A 15,669-nucleotide genomic window follows, 5' to 3' on the forward strand; every position below is an offset into this window, starting at 1 on the left:
GGACATCAAGAGAAAGAGGAAACGGGCAGAGGAAAGAGCAAGAGAAGGCGAGCAAGAGAAGGAGCAAGAAGGAGGTGGTGGAGGAGGAGGAGGCAGAGGAGGAGGAGGAGGGGGAGGGGGAGGAGGAGGAGGGGGAGGGGGAGGAGGAGATAAAGGTACCTCGACAAATGCTCCTTTCGAAAGCCAATCCTCGTGCCCCTGTCGTACGGCTTTCAGGTTGAGAAGAGGAACAACTAGAACATGAAAGGGAACAGAATGAAGAGAAACGATATTGAGAGATGCAATTCGAGCTCCCGATACACAGAGAGGAGGAAGAAGCAGAAGCAAAAGAAGGAGCAGGAGGAAGGGGTGGAGGTAGTGGTGATGGTGGTCGTGTTGGAGCGGGAGGAGGAGGAGCGGGAGGAGGAGGAGCGTGAGGAGGACGATGACGATGACGAGTGCTTCATTTTCGTCTCACCTTTTTCAACTCCTCTCCAGGAGGAGAAGGTTCGCGAGCCCCTGAAGCAGGACAGACATTAAAAGAAAAGAGGAAAATAATCTAAGAAAGGGAAAGAACAAAGCAATAGAGAAGATAAAAGCAAAATGTTGGTGACATGAAGTTGGCAATGATGCTGACAGCAGGAGCAGGAGAAAGAGCAAGAGCAAGAGCAAGAGCAGCAGGACCAGGAGCAAGAGCATCATCATGATCATGATCATCATCATCATCATCAGGAGGAGGAGGAGGAGGAGGAGGAGGAGGATGAGGAGGAGGAGGATGAGGAGGAGGAGGTCACCAGACTGTGCCGTCTTCCCCTTCTTGTCCTTCTTCGGCTTCTTCGGCGCTCCCTCCTCACTTTTCCCTTTCTTTCCTCCTCCCTTGCCACTGCCCGGGCCCTGCTGGGCTGGCGTCGCTCCGCCTGCCTCCCCCACCCCTCCTGTTTGTGCGACCCCTGCCGTCGTCACTTGAACAGTTGGAGCTGGTTGCTCAGCTTGAACTTTCGGTGCTCGGGACCTCAGTGTTGGTTTCGAGATCTCCTCTTCCTCTTCCTCTTCCTCCTCCTCGTTCTTCTTGACCTGCGCGGACAAGCATAAGAAGTAAGAGGGAGGGAGGGAGGGAGGGAGGGATGAAAGAGATTACAATCTAGCTACAACGCATGAGGAGAGATGGAAAGGAGGAAGCGAGGAGAGCAAGAGAGCAGAGCAAAGAGGAGGTGAGCCGAAGACAAACGAGGAGAGTGAAGGAGCAGAGAGCAGGGAAGTGCAGACGAGACTTCGATCCTCCTCACCTCCGATGCCGGGGAGCCAACAGAATGCTCAGCCAGCTCTCCTGCACGTCGAGCATTCAGCAACCCTCATTCTTCTCTTCTCGATCTCTTCCCAGAACCTCGCATTGCCTCAACTTCTCATCCATTCCCTGCCCTGCCCTGCCCTGCCCTGCCCTGCCCTGCCCTGCCCTGCCCTGCCCTGTCCCCTCTCCTTCCCTTCCCGCCTCCCCTTGGCAACCTCTTCCTCCATCTCCTCTCACCTTTGAGGAAACCAGGCGGCAGATCCTCCACGAGAGAACGGGCCTCTCCCTTCTTCTGCTTCATCGCTCCTTCCTTCTTCTCCGCTGACTTCTTCTCCTTCTTCCCGCTCGCGCTCTCTCCCGTGCCGCTCTTATCCGCATCCCCAGCAGCTGCTGCTGCCGATGCTGCTCCTGCTCCTGCTACTGGTGTTGCTGCTGCTGCTGGTGTTGCTGCTCCGCCTCCTGGGCCTCCCACCCCTCCCGCTCCTCCTCCTCCTCCCTCGCTAGTCTCAACCGGAGAATCCACAGGCATCGGGGTCGTTGCCTTGCTCGACCCCCTCGAGTTGTTTCTTGAGGCGGGCTCGTTCTTCTCTGGAGCCCTCGCGTCCTCCTGCTCCTCCGCCTCGTCGACCTTGAGTCTCAGCGTCTTGTTGGGGCCAGCGCGAGTCGCCTCCTCCTTGTGCTTCCTGGACGCGCCGTCAGACGGAGAGTCAAAAACAGGGAGGGAGGGGGAGGAGAGGGAGGGAGGGATAAGGAAAAGGCAGGTAAGAAGGAACAGCAGGCAAGAAGGAACAGCAGGCAAGAAGGAACAGCAGGGAAGCTTACTTGTCATGGTTCGTCGTCGGGTCTTTCTTTGACGACTTGGTTGTGTTTTCATCGTTGTCATTCGAGGGCCTGGGGGTTTGCTTCCCTTCGTGCTTGGTTGGCTCGGCGCTGCCTGCCTTCCTCGACGGCGTTGACTCTCCAGTCTCGATCTGCCACAGCAAGTCAGCTGGGCCAGACAGGCCGTCCTCTGATACTTTCTTCTCCTCCTTCTCTGACGTGACTTTGACCGACTTTGCTGACTTGGTGCTGCTTTCCGCAGGCTCCGACTTCGGAGCGACGTCTTCGGTCTAGAAGCAAGATCAACGTACTCACTTCAAGCTCTAAGTGCGCGCCAATATCACCTTCTGCTTCTTATCTGGCTCTTCCGAATTCTCTTCCGCGTCATTCGCATTCCTAGGCATAGTCAACGACTCCGGCAGAGGACCAGCAGCGCCGATCTCACTTTCTTTTCAGCTTGCGTTCCTTGTCTGTGCTCGGTGAGTCGAAGCCAGAGTTCTCCTGCCTGTCGTGCGCAGCATCAGAAGCCTGACAGGCCCCTGACCGCCTCCTATTGCACCTCCTCCTCTTCTTGTCAGAGAGCTCTCCCCCACCAGGCGTCCCTTGATCGGTGGAAACGCTCAATGCTGCAGGCCCCCCAGCCTCTCCTCCGCGTCTCCTCCTCACGCCTGAGTCCCACTGCATATCATGCTGTCATGACCTGCTCCTGATATCACGTGGAGACACCTCTGCAAGCGCCGCAGCCAGTGCAGCGTCGTTGGCCGTCGGGTCCTGCGAAGATGCACTTACATTCATTCATCGAGTAGAGGCTGAAGATGTCTTGGAGAATGATGATCTTTCACCAAGACAAGAAAGCTGGTGCATGACACGAATGGTGTGCAATGAGAATCAAAGATTTGATGAAACAACATGTGACACATCGCAACTATCATACTATGCAAGAAGGCTACAAGCATGGTGATACAAAGAGAGGATGGTTCCAGACGACTGTGCTTACCGAGTCCTTTGTCTTCATCGAGAAGTGCCGGTGATGATTACTTTCATATACAAACTTGCCGCTTTCACTCTGAAATGTGACTAGTCAGGCATAGTAAAAACCCAAATGTAGCCAATGCGCGACATTGCGGGTCGCCAATAAAACGAGGAGACACGAAATGAAGCAGATAGTCAAAACACGAGAACACGCGGGGGTCAGATCGATACGAATCGATTCTATGTTGAATGTTCTAACCCTCGATTGCCGCATTTTGATAATGCCGTTTTCTCTCTTGGATACTCTTGGCATTGACTCAGCATCTTCTTTTATCTCTACAAACTCTCATATTCATTCCTCGCTGAGCCATTTTGGCTTCCCCCGCCCTTCCGCACTCCCCACCAACTCTATTCCTACTCTTGCTTCTTTCCTCCCTCCTAGTCCTGCTCCTTGACCTTCTCCTGCTCCTCAGACTCATGCCCATCCTCATCATGCAGGAATGCAGACGTCTTCTTGTTTCTGCACTTTCACATCCTGTGTTGTTATCGTCGCAGTCTTCACGCCATTGTCATATCATCCTTCTCCTTCTATCGTTTGGCCCATTTCGCCATTGCCGCGCATCCAACGGTGTACCCACCCCCTTATCGGTCCCATAACCCCACCGCAGTACTGATGTACCCCTATGGAGATATCACCTCATGTTTACACTACCCTTCATTATTTTTGGTATTTGAATTTAAGGCTCATGGTACAGCAATTCAATATTTGATACATCAATAAATTTGCATGACCTTCACACCATGCAGTTTTAGTACCCCCCACCATTGTTTACCAAAACATTTTCAGATTGACTACCCCCGCTCAATCATTTCACCACCCACCAAGTTTTCCATCTACCTGGTTAAGAATGAGAAGCAGGAGCGAAGGGAGGAAGTGGCGGTGGCGGTGGCGGTGGCGGTGGAAGAGTAGGAGAGGAGGAGGAGGAGGAGGAGGAGCAGCAGCAGCAGCAGCAAGAGGAGGAGAGGAGCAGGAGCAGCAAGAGTAAGAACAAAAGTAGCAGGGACAGGGCAGCAAGAGCAAGAGCAAGAGCAAGAGCAACAGAAACGGGGCCGGTGGCGGCGGCGGTGGTGGCGGCAGCTGCAGCTGCAGCAGCTGCTGCAGGCAGAAGTAAGAGCAAGAGCATCAGCAGGATGAGATTGAACGATAACCATGAAGTCGATGGCGGGGATGCGTCGATGGTGATTTTGATCATTTCAATCTTATCCAATTCAATGTTGTTATTCCATGACACGACAGATGCTCGTGGATTTTGACGATGATGAAAACAAAGATTCCTATGGTTTGGGGGAGTCAGGCCGAGATAAGTGTCGAACGTTAGCTGGAGGAAGGGCAGTTGAAACTTTGAAGACAAGAAAATGAAACGATCGATCATAAAGAGGAGCTGGAAAACACGGCATAAGGACCCTTGTCCTTGTGATTACCTACTGATTGTGAGTGATGATGATGACTATAATCGTGGTCGTGATGATCGAGGTGCTCGTGTTGGTGTTGATGATGCCGTGGTTGTAAATGACCATCGTCATGTTGATAGGTTTGGTGATCATCATAGAGATGATAATGATCTATGGTTATGATGATAGTGCGGAAGATGAGAGGGACGAGAGTAGCGGCAGCGGCAGCAGTAGCAGCAGCAATGTTACAAAGCAAGAGCAAGGGGCAGGAGCAGGAGCAGTGATAGAGCCAGGGGCAACGGGCAGGAGCAGGGGAAGGTGGAGTAGGGATGATTTAGGCCACAAGCAGAAGGAAGACAGTTACAATCTAGAAGATGACGAGGAGGAACATTGTGGCAATAATGGTGGTTGGTTTTAAATCTACAATGACTATCGTGCGGACTACTTTGACATGAAGCATGAGCATGACAAGCGACCAAACTAACTTGTGATGAAAGCGTAATGATATGCATCTGCTCAATAAAGCTGTCGTTATTCGAAAAGCAAGAATTCGTATTTGGTCAGATTGATTGTGTACTCACTTACAAAGTCTAGTTAATGATCATTGGATCATTTATATGAACACCTCGACCATGCTACGAAGGAAGAGATGAAACGCAAATATAGCGGCGAATGGGTGTATATATTGCTGCACTTGCAGAGAGTCGGAAACATGCTACGATATTGCAATGCTAAGACTCGAACTATGTCTCTATGTCTCTGTTGGGAGCTCTGCAGCTTGAAATTGATGTACCGATGATGTCACCAACCTCGCGTCGGGCCTCCTTGCAGAAATCCAGTCAGATCACGTGTAACGAAGACAATCATGGCATCATTACAGCATCCTTGATGCCAGCTTCTTCGACACTTACCCGTATGCATGCAGGTCTATCAACATAAGAATGAATTTGTCTGCATTCAAGGTGATGCTTGATGCCTGGGTTCTCATGTGTTATACAAGTAGCTTGTGCTCTAGTCGGTGCTCTTCTCGCTACTCTTCTCAGTCATTTCCTAGCATGGCTCCTTACTCCCTGATTTCTCCGGCATTCCATCACCCCCCCTTCCAAGCGAGACCATTGTGCGAAACGAACTTTGAGGCTTTCATGTGAACCTTTATTATTACATGTGCATTGCTCGAGCTAAACTTGCTCTGACTCCGTTCACTTGAGCCCGAAGATACGGGAGTAGAAGAGCTTGCGAGAGGAGAGCTGGACCTGGCATGGGTCATTGAGCTCCTTGTTTGCGCGATCAGCCAGAGCTGCCTGGATGGGCACTTGGTAAACCTCCCGCCTTGCATCGTCCTTTGCATGAGCGAAGGAAGGGAACGAGAAGGCATCGGTGCTGGTTCGGTCTTGCATGGTGTAGGTCATCGGAGGATGCAGATTGTTGGAGCTGTTGTGAGTGGACGTCTGAAGGAACGTGGAGAGCGGGGGAAGGGAGCGAAGTTGATGGGGTGACGGTGCAACAAGCAGTGGCGCCCTTTTATAGCGAGTAGCAGGGAAATCGGAACGACGCGATCTCACATCGTATCGTCCAGAACTGGTTCTTTGCTTCGATGGGCCCTGAAACGGACTCCTTTGACACAGGAGGCAAAAAAAAGGAGCTCGAAAAGGAGTTATTTCAGTGCCCCAGGCGCCCAGCCGCAGTACACAAAAAAAACCTTCAAAATAGGACTGGTCTGTTCGCCGTGGCACCCCGAAGGCCAACTTGGCAAGTTATCAACTTCAAAACTGTACTATGATGGGCCCGCCCGCTGCGGCCGGCGGCCGTACTACCCCATCCCGACTCCGAGGCTCCGAGGCCACCGTGACACCGTGTGAGTCGTCCGAAAGGCCGCGCCCTGGCAACGGTTTGACTCTCCGTCCTGATTGTCCTCGTACTGATTTTTAACTGAACTTTGAGTAAAAAGTTGGAGTTGAACTTCAAGCGCGCCGGGCCTTTCGGAACAACGGTTGCCAGTGCCTGTGCGGCAGTGCCGCCGCGCACAGCGGCACTGAGGCTGCCCGCCGCGCCGGCGGGCGCGCCCGGCCCCCGGTCACCCGGCACTGAGTGGCCTTCCGAAGTTCAGTGGGCGGCGGGGCCAGCGACGGCAACCGAGTCGGCTTCCGTACTCGATAAGCTGACGACCTTCTGCAATTTGCTGGGGTTTGTACAGCGTGACCCAACGATCATTCTCGTTGATAACGCAGCGGTCATCCATCTGCTGAGGGACCGTCGCGCATTTTCGAAGCTTAAGCATATTGCAATTCGACATCGGTTCACTCTTCAGATGGTGGATGAAAACGAAATCATCGCTGTGAAGATTGCTACTACATACAACCCTGCGGACATTCTCACCAAGATCTGCCCAGTCTCCAAAATTCGTCAGCTAGCATCGTTCTTGTTCGGCAACGACATGTCTCAGGTCTCCGTTTGACCATCATTACGCCGCTGCTTCATGCAAGACCTTGTCAAGCTAGCCAAGCTCCCTGTACCTCGTCAGGGAGGGAGATGGACGATGCGAAGTCACAGGGGACCCACTTCAGCCTGAGGTCATCTGTTCGACACCAGAGACAGTCAGGGAGGGTTCACTAAATGAACAATCAAAATCAGGGAATATCATATCTTTTCACTATCATACCTGAATACTGAACTTCATGACAGGCTGAACCTCTGAGAACATCTGATGATGACATCAGCATCGAGCCTCGCATCATCCCTATGTCAAGTGACATGGACGAGTCACAGGGATCCCCCAAGCAGAGCCAGGAGTCGCACAAGATGACGACGAGGCCACAAGACAGCTCTCCCACCATGATGATGAGTGTGGCAAAGAAGCTGAGGGGTGACATGACAGCGAGAAACTTGATCTCGATGATGGAGGGATCAGTCCTGATCAAAGTCGCTCTGAATGTCAAAAGTGACAAGAGCTGTTTTCAATCCAACCTCAAAGCCTGTACGTGGCCAACAGTGAGGAGAGGAATTACCTCATGATTCCACTGGTCAAGCACCGCGAAGATTGAAAGCGGCAAGCAGAGCACGGCAGATGAAAGCTTGAAGGTTGGCCAAGTTGTGAAGACCGAGGAAGGGAGACGTCCCAAAGCCTCATTGCATGCCACGATCTCACGATAGCGATATGATGACACGAACCAACAGGCTACAGCAGAGTTGAAGAAATGAAAGGCAGCTTGAAGCGCCAAGCCTTCGCAAGACGAAGAAGCAGACGATGAAGACATACCTTCGATCGAAGTTATGAAATGATGCTGCAGAAATCAAGGAGGTCCCAAGTCGCCAGGCACATCAGTGCTGATGGGCGCTGAGGAGAACCTTTCAGTACCATGCACAGCCCTACTGCGAAAGTCAAGTCAAGAGGCTGATCGCTTATGGAAAAAGGAATATCAAGTCTGACTCATGATGAGCAACCATACAGCTTCAAGGCAGACGACCAGAGACCAAGCATGAGCCCACCTTGCTGTCAAGCAACAGCTCCCGCCTACTCTAGGCAAGGGAGGGAATACTGCGGCGACGACGCGCGAAGAGTCAACCGCAGCAGGTCATTTGAAAGGCATAGTCAAATTTGACAAGCCTGACACCGTCAATGGAGGCGCGGCAAAGCAACAATGCTGGCATCGGCACACAAGAGCCAAGGGAGGGTGTTGAAGCACCTGATAGGAGGAAGCTTCACCTCAGACAATGCCAAGCAATCGACGTGGCTCAAGTGCACAGATGCTTAGAGCCTCGGAATGCATCCCCGAGGAGGACAGCAACAGCTACAATAAGGACGACGTAGGAGAATCATGAAGAAGACAGCAAGAACCTAGGACTCGTGGATGGCAGCAGGAGATAAGCGAGTCAGCTTATATCAGTCCACGACAGGACAGCAGATGACACGGTGGCAGGATATGGCTACGCTCAAGGGGAGATTGGAAGTATCACCCCTGAAGTCATGGACATGGGAGAACAAGGGGTCTGATCAAAGAAGACAGTACTATCATGATCATCTTAGCGGAGGACTTACAAGGGATGCACGAGACCCCCCTAGAAGCATGCTCCTACGGAGACACAGGACCTGTCAAGGTCAAGGGAGCAGCTATATCAACTTCACAGAGAGCATTGGATGAGCCTCCTCGGAGAATCGAAGACCTCGTCATGTCAAGCCTATGACTCTTTCTCAGGGACTCCCGGAACCCTCCAGGTACGGAACCAGGCCTCGGACCGGTAGAAGAATCATATCGCAGATAAGAAGCGTAGAGTACCGGTAGTGGTAGTTCCTAGGACCAAGCAGTCCCTATTTTAGGGACCGAGGAAGAGGAAGAAGGGCCGCACGCCGCCGCATTGGCAGGACAGGCCCGGAAAGGAGAACGAGGTGTATGGTCTCTGTGAGACTGGATTGCTTGAAGTAAACAAGCTTGACCATCTATACCAATCTCTTATCACCTCCGTTTGTTCTCTGTATCCTGATATCATTCCTGCGCGGCCATTCGTGATAACTATTACCACTGCTACAGAAACTTGCAGTCCGTGACGGCGGTGCTATCCGATCATCGGATCACTCAGTGTCTACTTCGGGTGTCACTGCTAGTACTGTGACTGTGTCACCGTCTGTGGAGAGAAGGTTACTGGGAACTTCAACACGGCTCAGTCAGCCTAAGCCTTTCACTGCAAGTCACTGGCCGGGCAGAGTCCGACGGTCACGCCGGGCCCGGCCCGGCGGTCCACTGAGTCAGTGAGAGAAGGTAACGGCTTAGGTAACGGTCGCAATGCAAAAGTGAGCATGCTTGCTCCCCATGTTCCATGGCAGCTCCCCGCGGCCCAACCGCTGATATAAAGCCGGGGAGAGCAGGAGGCCGGTTCATCCATCGCAATGCTCCGTCGACTTCTCCTCCTCACGGCTGCGGCCTCCGTGTCCGCATTCCTTGCAGCCCCGGCTCTTCCTCGTGCTCAGGTAGACACCAGCGCTGCTGTGATCATGACCCCTCTGCGCGCGTTGGCCCCCGCTTGTCTCATACGAAGGAGAGGGGATATACACGTGGCCTCCTTTTCTCTGTTTGCTCGTGTTTTGCTCCTGCTCCTCTTCTGCTGCCGCGCATGCATGCCGATGTCGCTGACACCATTCTGTAGTCATTGCGCACCAAGGCAGCGGGCCCTGTTTGCCTCCTCAGCGAAGGGCAGATGGCCGTCAGCATTGTTGGCACCAAGAACGATGACCTCACCGTGGTTCAAGGACGCGGCGATATGCGCAGCAAGAAGGGGAAGCGCTTTGCCAAGAGCTACGGAAAGGTGATTCTTAGGGCTCAGAAAAGCAGGTCTTGACTCGTTCTCTCCTCCAGTGCCGAACCAAGAGCGGCAAGACCAGCGAGAAGTCCAAAACCCCATGGGGAGGCGTCCACGGCCAACCAACCTCGTGATGTTACTGATGTGTACTTAGAGATTAAGAATGCTGCGATTGAACGGAACAAACCATGTGTTTTACTTGTATCCTGGCATCTATGACCAGCTCACAGCAAAATTTTGTTTTGTAAGTGATACAGCTCCAGATGCTCAAATTTCAATGGGCCAGCACTCTTAACAATTTGATTGGTTTTGCAAGGTTCAATTAGTCACAATCATCACTGAGAGTTGAACGAGCTCTTGCGTTTGTGGTTGTCTCTTTGCCTTCGCTAAGTAGCGGCATGACTTCTTACTGCAACCTTGTTTCAAGTCTTGTCATCCCACTTCCTAACACTTAGAAATCCGCGCGTGAATTTTCTTGCCGCCATGCTCGTAGAGCTGCTTTCCCATTCTGTTTTTCTTCATCTTGACATCTCTGTTTCTCACTGCATTTTTATGTGCTCGACCTTAGATTCACTTCTCAGGAGCATTGCGCATTCATGTATAAGGGCGCGGTGGCTTGCTCACCAGGAGGAAAGGATGGAGTTATTCCAGTTCCCATGTTCTGGGCGTGCACATAGTTGCGCAATACTGTCTTTTCACTTGCCCCATATCTTTGACCGTGCTCTATAGCTTAGATTCCTTGTATTCACATATAGCACATATGACACTGGAATGAGTCGATACTACCATCTCAGTTTGATCGTCCTCAACAAGTATCGTAAAATCTAACTTGGGGGGATAGCGTCACTCGCACAAGAGGGAGGAGAACATGCATTGTATCATATGATTCTTCATGGCATATCATTTCTTGGGCGCCGGGAGACTGAAATGAGAGTCTGAGAAACATTCAACTGTCAGCTTTCAAGTTGTGGAATGAACAAACTCTCCTGTTCTCATCTTATGGGTTCGACTTGTTGGTGCTTGGGAGGACTGAGTTCCTGCTGAGATGATGAGTGATGTGTTTCGCAAATCATGCATGCCTTGCCCGAAAGCGTCCCAACATAAGCCGACGACAAGGACTGCGAATACATCAATCCACCCATCTCAACTCGACTGCTCTTGTTGCCTGTGATCGCGGATCCTTGTACCCTGAGAAGCAGCTGGTGTGATACCTGCCATTCACACTCGTCAGGCAGCACTGCAGCATGCTTCTTGGTCCACCTCAATGACACTCTTGCTCCTCTTCGCTCCGTCAGAGGGTCTCCCAGCCGATCGAACGGTTGCTTACACTCTCTGCATCTTTCCATGGCAGTCAGGAACTCGCTCCATCAAGTATAAGTGGGATACCGATGACCCAGGTCAGTCCTCTCCACCTTCCTGTGCACAAAGTCCCAGTACTCAGTCTCATTCCCAGCCCCAATGTTTGTAGTTTGGTTGGTGTTTGCTTTTGACATCACCGCGAGGGAGGTTTCTTTTCTGATGTTGACCTATGACTGCACTCTAGCAATCCCGGATGGTCCAGCTAGCTCAAACGATATCCTCCTGCTGATCGCTCTCCCGCATTCTCCTTCGATCGTCTGCCATTGCGCCTCTCCCTCCCATCAGGCTTCATCGTCACTACTCTGACAACCAGACGTTTCAAAACAAGGAAAACCTTACCAGGCTGCCTCACTTCATTTGAAAAGACAGCAAATAAATATCTCAAAAACAAGAAACAAAAATAGCTGCCTTTCAAAGACATCCTACAGAGAACTTGAGGTGGACTTGGAAGGAGACGGGCGCTGCAATTATTCGGCGCTGTCCCGCTAGCAATGTCGCTGAAGCGCAAGGAGCCCGAGCCGATCAGGCCGCCGACAGGGCTGACGCCATCGCAGAAGATCGAGGAGCTGAAGAGACAGCACAAGGCGCTCAAGATGAACCTTGAGGTCCTCAACATGATGGGCTCTCAGGCGTTGATGGTGCTGCGCGCGCCGCCCGATGTTGTGGACGCCAAGGCGGTTCTGGACCGATGCCATGCAGAGCTGCTGGACGTGATCATGGAGAAGAAGATCAATGACATCAAGCAGTTTATGCCCGTGGAAGCACGAGATGCCGATACCCCGGAAGAGGAGAACGATTCGGATGAACCATGATTGCCTCGTAGTCTTTGACTTGCATTTCAAACCTTGACGGCCAAGAGCCGTCACCCACTGGCATGCTTTCAATCGAAACATCACCCACGACATGTGTCACATTTCTATGAACTGGTTCACAGTGAAGCAGCAACATATCTGTTCTAATACCATCAGGTCAGGATGAAAAATTCTGTATGATGGAATGGCATTCGAGTATTTTAAATATATCAAAACATGAATTGACAGAGTGAGATGGGTGTTCAACTTTTTTCTCCAAACTGGGTGAAACTCTTTCACCTGAGATGAGGACACAGGCTTTGAGAAATCTCATAGTTCTGTTGTTGAGACGATTTCTTTCTATGTCTCATCTCGTATCGTGTTTGAAGGTTGGTTGCCAACATGCGCTAACTCTACTTGGTTTCAAACGATGATTCCATGGCGTGCATAGTGAATGTATGGAGATGTGATTTGAGAATAACAAAAGTTGAATAGTTCCATGATGCTTTTGTAGTGTGAGAACAGAATGCGAGGCTGGTTCTGTATGAAAGCGCACAGGGGATTTGAAAATGAGATGCTTGCATTTATTCGTACACATGCTAGTATCAAGACTCATCGAAGAATCATCAGCTTCAGATTGCTGTGAAATCTTTTTCAATAGCTGTCTGCTTCAGACTTTGTATGCTGAAAGATGGCCGAATAGCAGATGCGAGATGGGTTGAATCACGAGTTAGAAAGATAGATGACGGCTCCAACGATGAAAACAGTCTTGCGTCATGAAGAGTGAAAAGGTCCCAGTACTCAACTTCTACAGAAACAAATGCTATACAGTCACAGGTAAGATCTAGAATGTAACAAGTTTCTTCTTGAGATCACAGAGCAGAGGAAAATAAAATTTAAAGATGTCCATACAAAATCATGACTACCATAAAATTAAGAGTAGGACGACGACAAGGATGAAGAGAAGGTAGTGGTGTTGAGCGATTGTATTCTATTCGGTCGTGTGAAGGAGATTATCATTGAAGTTTCGAGAGATCTTCTGGGGAGGAAGTGGCTTTTGAACACAAACATCATCTATTGCAGCCACACACACCTCTCGAGATGCTACTCATCTCCCAACATTTTCAGACTCTGGAACATCATGTTGCCTGGCAATCTACTGTATGATCTGGCTTCCTTCACCTGTCTCTACCAGTCGCGCTGGTGCGTGAGATGTTTTACATACCACACACTCTCACACAAAGCTTGCAAGTGGTCATTAGCATGTTGATGTGACATCGCCGAGGTGGACAACATGCCGAAATGATTCATGTCTCCTGCAGGAAGCAGAAAACCAACAACACTATGGAGTCTCACCTACTTCTGCAACAGATCGGAGCAGCGTCGTTGCGCTTGCGCTTACATCCTCTCAGTTCATGCTCACAGTTTCTCTGAATGTATTCATCCTCTGTGCTGTCCCTGCAAGACCTGCGATGGCATGTCCAACTCTGTGCTCCCCCGGTCTTGGATCTGTTGGCACTTGCTGATGAAGTGAAGTCATCATGGGATTGGTGTGTTTTTCTTCTTTCGAGACTCAGGAACGGAAGCAAGCATGCATGTCCGGTCACATGACGCCAACATGCTGACAAGGTCGCGAGTGAGGAAGTGCGCAGCCATCGGCATTGGCGTTGGACCATGCGAGCGCCGTGTAGCGCATGGATTCGGTGTGTCCCGACATGGGGCCCGTAGTGAGCTCAGGGGGTGGTATCATCTAGCAGCCCGGGACTACCCCTAACAAGAGGGGTGGTAAATACTTAAAGAGGGTGGGTACTGTCAACAAAGATTCTTCTCTACTTACCGGTAGGTAGGTCCGGAGGCTCGGATCAGGATTGACAGGGGTGGTGTGAACAGGGGTGGGATAACGAGGCCGGTGATAGGGTGGGTGTAGTCATCCCGTTCCTGAGATGCGCTCAATGAAGGGGTGGTCAAGTCTGAGATATCCAGGAATATCTGGGGGTGGGTAGACCGTGGTGACCAGACCACAAGGGGGTGGTACGCAGCTCAGATAGGAGTTCTTCGATATTTGGAGGGTGGGGTAGTTCGGAATTGTAGAGGAGAAGAGGGTGGGGTACCAGGTTCCTTGAAAGCAAAGCAGCCATGGCCATATATAAGGGAGAGCAGCAAGGAGAAGACGAATGAGGGGGGGAGGAGGAGAGATGAGGGAAAAACAAGCATGAGAAACAATCATTCCAATGCATCAGTTTGTACAAGACGTCTGCTGCATGTAACATTCAGTTTTTTCTTTTAGTATGATCGAATGAGTTGACTGCTTTCGCACCTTGTTCAAAGTCGTTGTTGCTCTCATGCTGATAAAGACAGATAGAAAGCCCCTAGCGATGAGCCAACAATCGAGACATCAAGGAAAAACTTCTATAAACTGATCAGAAGTTGAGATGTCGTTAAGATTTGTCTTGGAATCGATGTGCTTGTGAGCTTTGTCATAATGCAGATGAGCTAATACAGTTCTTGGCAGGAGCAATCTACAGGGATTGAATTGACGATGAAATCAAAGCAGGAGCCCAGAAAATATGACAGTGTCATCTGTATGAAATCAGATTGATTGACTTGCCTATACAAGCACACCCTGCACAAGTAATGTTCGAGTGCTTGGACAAGTGAGGTGACCATCATTCTGATCTCTGCAAGAAGAGACCAGTAGGCGTGTGTTGGCAGCAAGTCAGACCCTCTGCTTGTGACCGCAAGACTAGCCGCATGTCTTCGCAGAGCAACACGACGAGCTTCAACAACAACGACTCCTCCGTCAACGGTTGGAACATGAGACAGCTCGCGATCTTCATCCCCTTTGCCACTTTCTTCCTCTGCATCTGGATCATGTGGCTGCGGGTAGGATACCCCACGTTTCTGATCATGAAGGCCATCCAACTGAGCGAGGAAGGCCTGCGGCGAGAGGAGGAGAACAGATCGCAGCACGACTCTGACAACGACGAAGACGACCGGTCGAACAAGTAAGTAGCGGGAGGTGTCTTTTTGGAAGTGACTTGGTACCTCAGCTCTCTGGTGTCTGTTGGTGAAGTCGACACAATGTGGAGGGAACAGCAATCGGCGCAGGTGGTGTGCGCAGAGGAAGAGTCTTCTACCAACGAGGAACTTGCTGCCTCTGCTGATATGTGCTACCTGACTCGTTCCTTCAGAATGAGATGTCCGACAAGAAGGCAGATGTGAGGATGGATCAAGTTGAAGAGCAAGAAACATCGGCCGGCATTGTTGTTGAGGACATGGAGAGCCGGCATGCCTCTGTACATGTCAACATTGCACAGGGTAAGAGGCGGAGACAGCATGGTACTTTACATCTCTGTGATGGTGTGGCAGATCTGAACGAGACGGAGGAGAAGCTGAGGGATGTGGAGGTTCAGATTGAGCGGCTGCAGGGTAGAATGTTGGGTGAGACGCGAGCTATCCTCTCCCGCTGCGCTGACTCCTGCACGGCAGAGCGACAAGTCAGTGAGACTTTGTGTTGATGAGAGTGCATGGATAGTTACGGCCCAAGGGCGATCATGTCGGATGAGCATTGAAAGCTTGAGGGGCAGTTGACATACTCTCGGTGTAATTTTGGATATTGTATTTTTCTTTCGTTTTTTGTTTTCTGCCACAAGGATTGGAAATTTCTTGTTGATCCGACCCTGAATGAACATGTCTACTGTGGCGCTAACAGTGGTC

At 51.0% G+C, this 15,669-nt stretch overlaps 7 protein-coding genes across 7 annotated transcripts; 4 read left to right on the top strand and 3 right to left on the bottom strand.

Moving 5' to 3' along the window:
* Positions 1 to 1,382: 1,382 nt before the first annotated feature.
* GUITHDRAFT_118417 (hypothetical protein) lies at positions 1,383 to 2,881 on the bottom strand (the record flags this gene model as incomplete). Its single annotated transcript, XM_005822320.1, has 7 exons — positions 1,383 to 1,950; positions 2,090 to 2,238; positions 2,284 to 2,376; positions 2,431 to 2,482; positions 2,532 to 2,625; positions 2,680 to 2,764; positions 2,813 to 2,881. 7 exons carry the CDS (start codon positions 2,879 to 2,881, stop codon positions 1,383 to 1,385), a joined length of 1,110 nt encoding a protein of 369 aa, XP_005822377.1.
* Positions 2,882 to 5,709: 2,828 nt separating this feature from the next.
* Positions 5,710 to 5,919, bottom strand: GUITHDRAFT_118418 (hypothetical protein; the record flags this gene model as incomplete). The annotated part of the gene is made up of 1 exon (XM_005822321.1): positions 5,710 to 5,919. One exon carries the CDS (start codon positions 5,917 to 5,919, stop codon positions 5,710 to 5,712), a length of 210 nt encoding a protein of 69 aa, XP_005822378.1.
* An 899-nt stretch (positions 5,920 to 6,818) lies between these two features.
* Positions 6,819 to 7,522, top strand: GUITHDRAFT_118419 (hypothetical protein; the record flags this gene model as incomplete). The annotated part of the gene is made up of 2 exons (XM_005822322.1): positions 6,819 to 6,953; positions 7,193 to 7,522. The coding sequence occupies 2 exons, from the start codon at positions 6,819 to 6,821 to the stop codon at positions 7,520 to 7,522; spliced, it is 465 nt and encodes a 154-aa protein (XP_005822379.1).
* A 1,870-nt stretch (positions 7,523 to 9,392) lies between these two features.
* Positions 9,393 to 9,936, top strand: GUITHDRAFT_146507 (hypothetical protein; the record flags this gene model as incomplete). Its single annotated transcript, XM_005822323.1, has 3 exons — positions 9,393 to 9,473; positions 9,650 to 9,808; positions 9,859 to 9,936. The coding sequence occupies 3 exons, from the start codon at positions 9,393 to 9,395 to the stop codon at positions 9,934 to 9,936; spliced, it is 318 nt and encodes a 105-aa protein (XP_005822380.1).
* Positions 9,937 to 10,530: 594 nt separating this feature from the next.
* Positions 10,531 to 11,472, bottom strand: GUITHDRAFT_155504 (hypothetical protein). The gene is made up of 6 exons (XM_005822324.1): positions 11,189 to 11,472; positions 11,063 to 11,140; positions 10,968 to 11,013; positions 10,887 to 10,920; positions 10,789 to 10,839; positions 10,531 to 10,737 (listed from the first exon to the last, which is right to left on the bottom strand). Exons 1-6 carry the CDS (start codon positions 11,293 to 11,295, stop codon positions 10,703 to 10,705), a joined length of 351 nt encoding a protein of 116 aa, XP_005822381.1. The 5' UTR covers positions 11,296 to 11,472; the 3' UTR covers positions 10,531 to 10,702.
* Positions 11,473 to 11,652: 180 nt separating this feature from the next.
* On the top strand, positions 11,653 to 11,973 carry GUITHDRAFT_118420 (hypothetical protein; the record flags this gene model as incomplete). The annotated part of the gene is made up of 1 exon (XM_005822325.1): positions 11,653 to 11,973. One exon carries the CDS (start codon positions 11,653 to 11,655, stop codon positions 11,971 to 11,973), a length of 321 nt encoding a protein of 106 aa, XP_005822382.1.
* Positions 11,974 to 14,703: 2,730 nt separating this feature from the next.
* On the top strand, positions 14,704 to 15,470 carry GUITHDRAFT_118421 (hypothetical protein; the record flags this gene model as incomplete). Its single annotated transcript, XM_005822326.1, has 5 exons — positions 14,704 to 14,957; positions 15,003 to 15,063; positions 15,144 to 15,270; positions 15,322 to 15,393; positions 15,442 to 15,470. 5 exons carry the CDS (start codon positions 14,704 to 14,706, stop codon positions 15,468 to 15,470), a joined length of 543 nt encoding a protein of 180 aa, XP_005822383.1.
* Between the last annotated feature and the right edge of the window lie 199 nt (positions 15,471 to 15,669).

The sequence above is a fragment of the Guillardia theta genome (genome assembly GCF_000315625.1).
Source record: "Guillardia theta CCMP2712 unplaced genomic scaffold GUITHscaffold_127, whole genome shotgun sequence".
In the NCBI taxonomy this organism is placed as follows: Eukaryota; class Cryptophyceae; order Pyrenomonadales; family Geminigeraceae; genus Guillardia; species Guillardia theta.

What these genes read in the sequence shown, in the direction of transcription:
- GUITHDRAFT_155504 (XM_005822324.1), bottom strand. Translation starts at nt 11,295, where the DNA reads ATGTCAAAAGCAAACACCAACCAAACTACAAACATTGGGGCTGGGAAT. An exon ending in GGAGCAAGAGTGTCATTGAG is followed by an intron (nt 11,014 to 11,062) that starts GTGGACCAAGAA and finishes TGTGAATGGCAG; the next exon opens with GTATCACACCAGCTGCTTCT. An exon ending in TTATGTTGGGACGCTTTCGG is followed by an intron (nt 10,840 to 10,886) that starts GCAAGGCATGCA and finishes TCATCTCAGCAG; the next exon opens with GAACTCAGTCCTCCCAAGCA.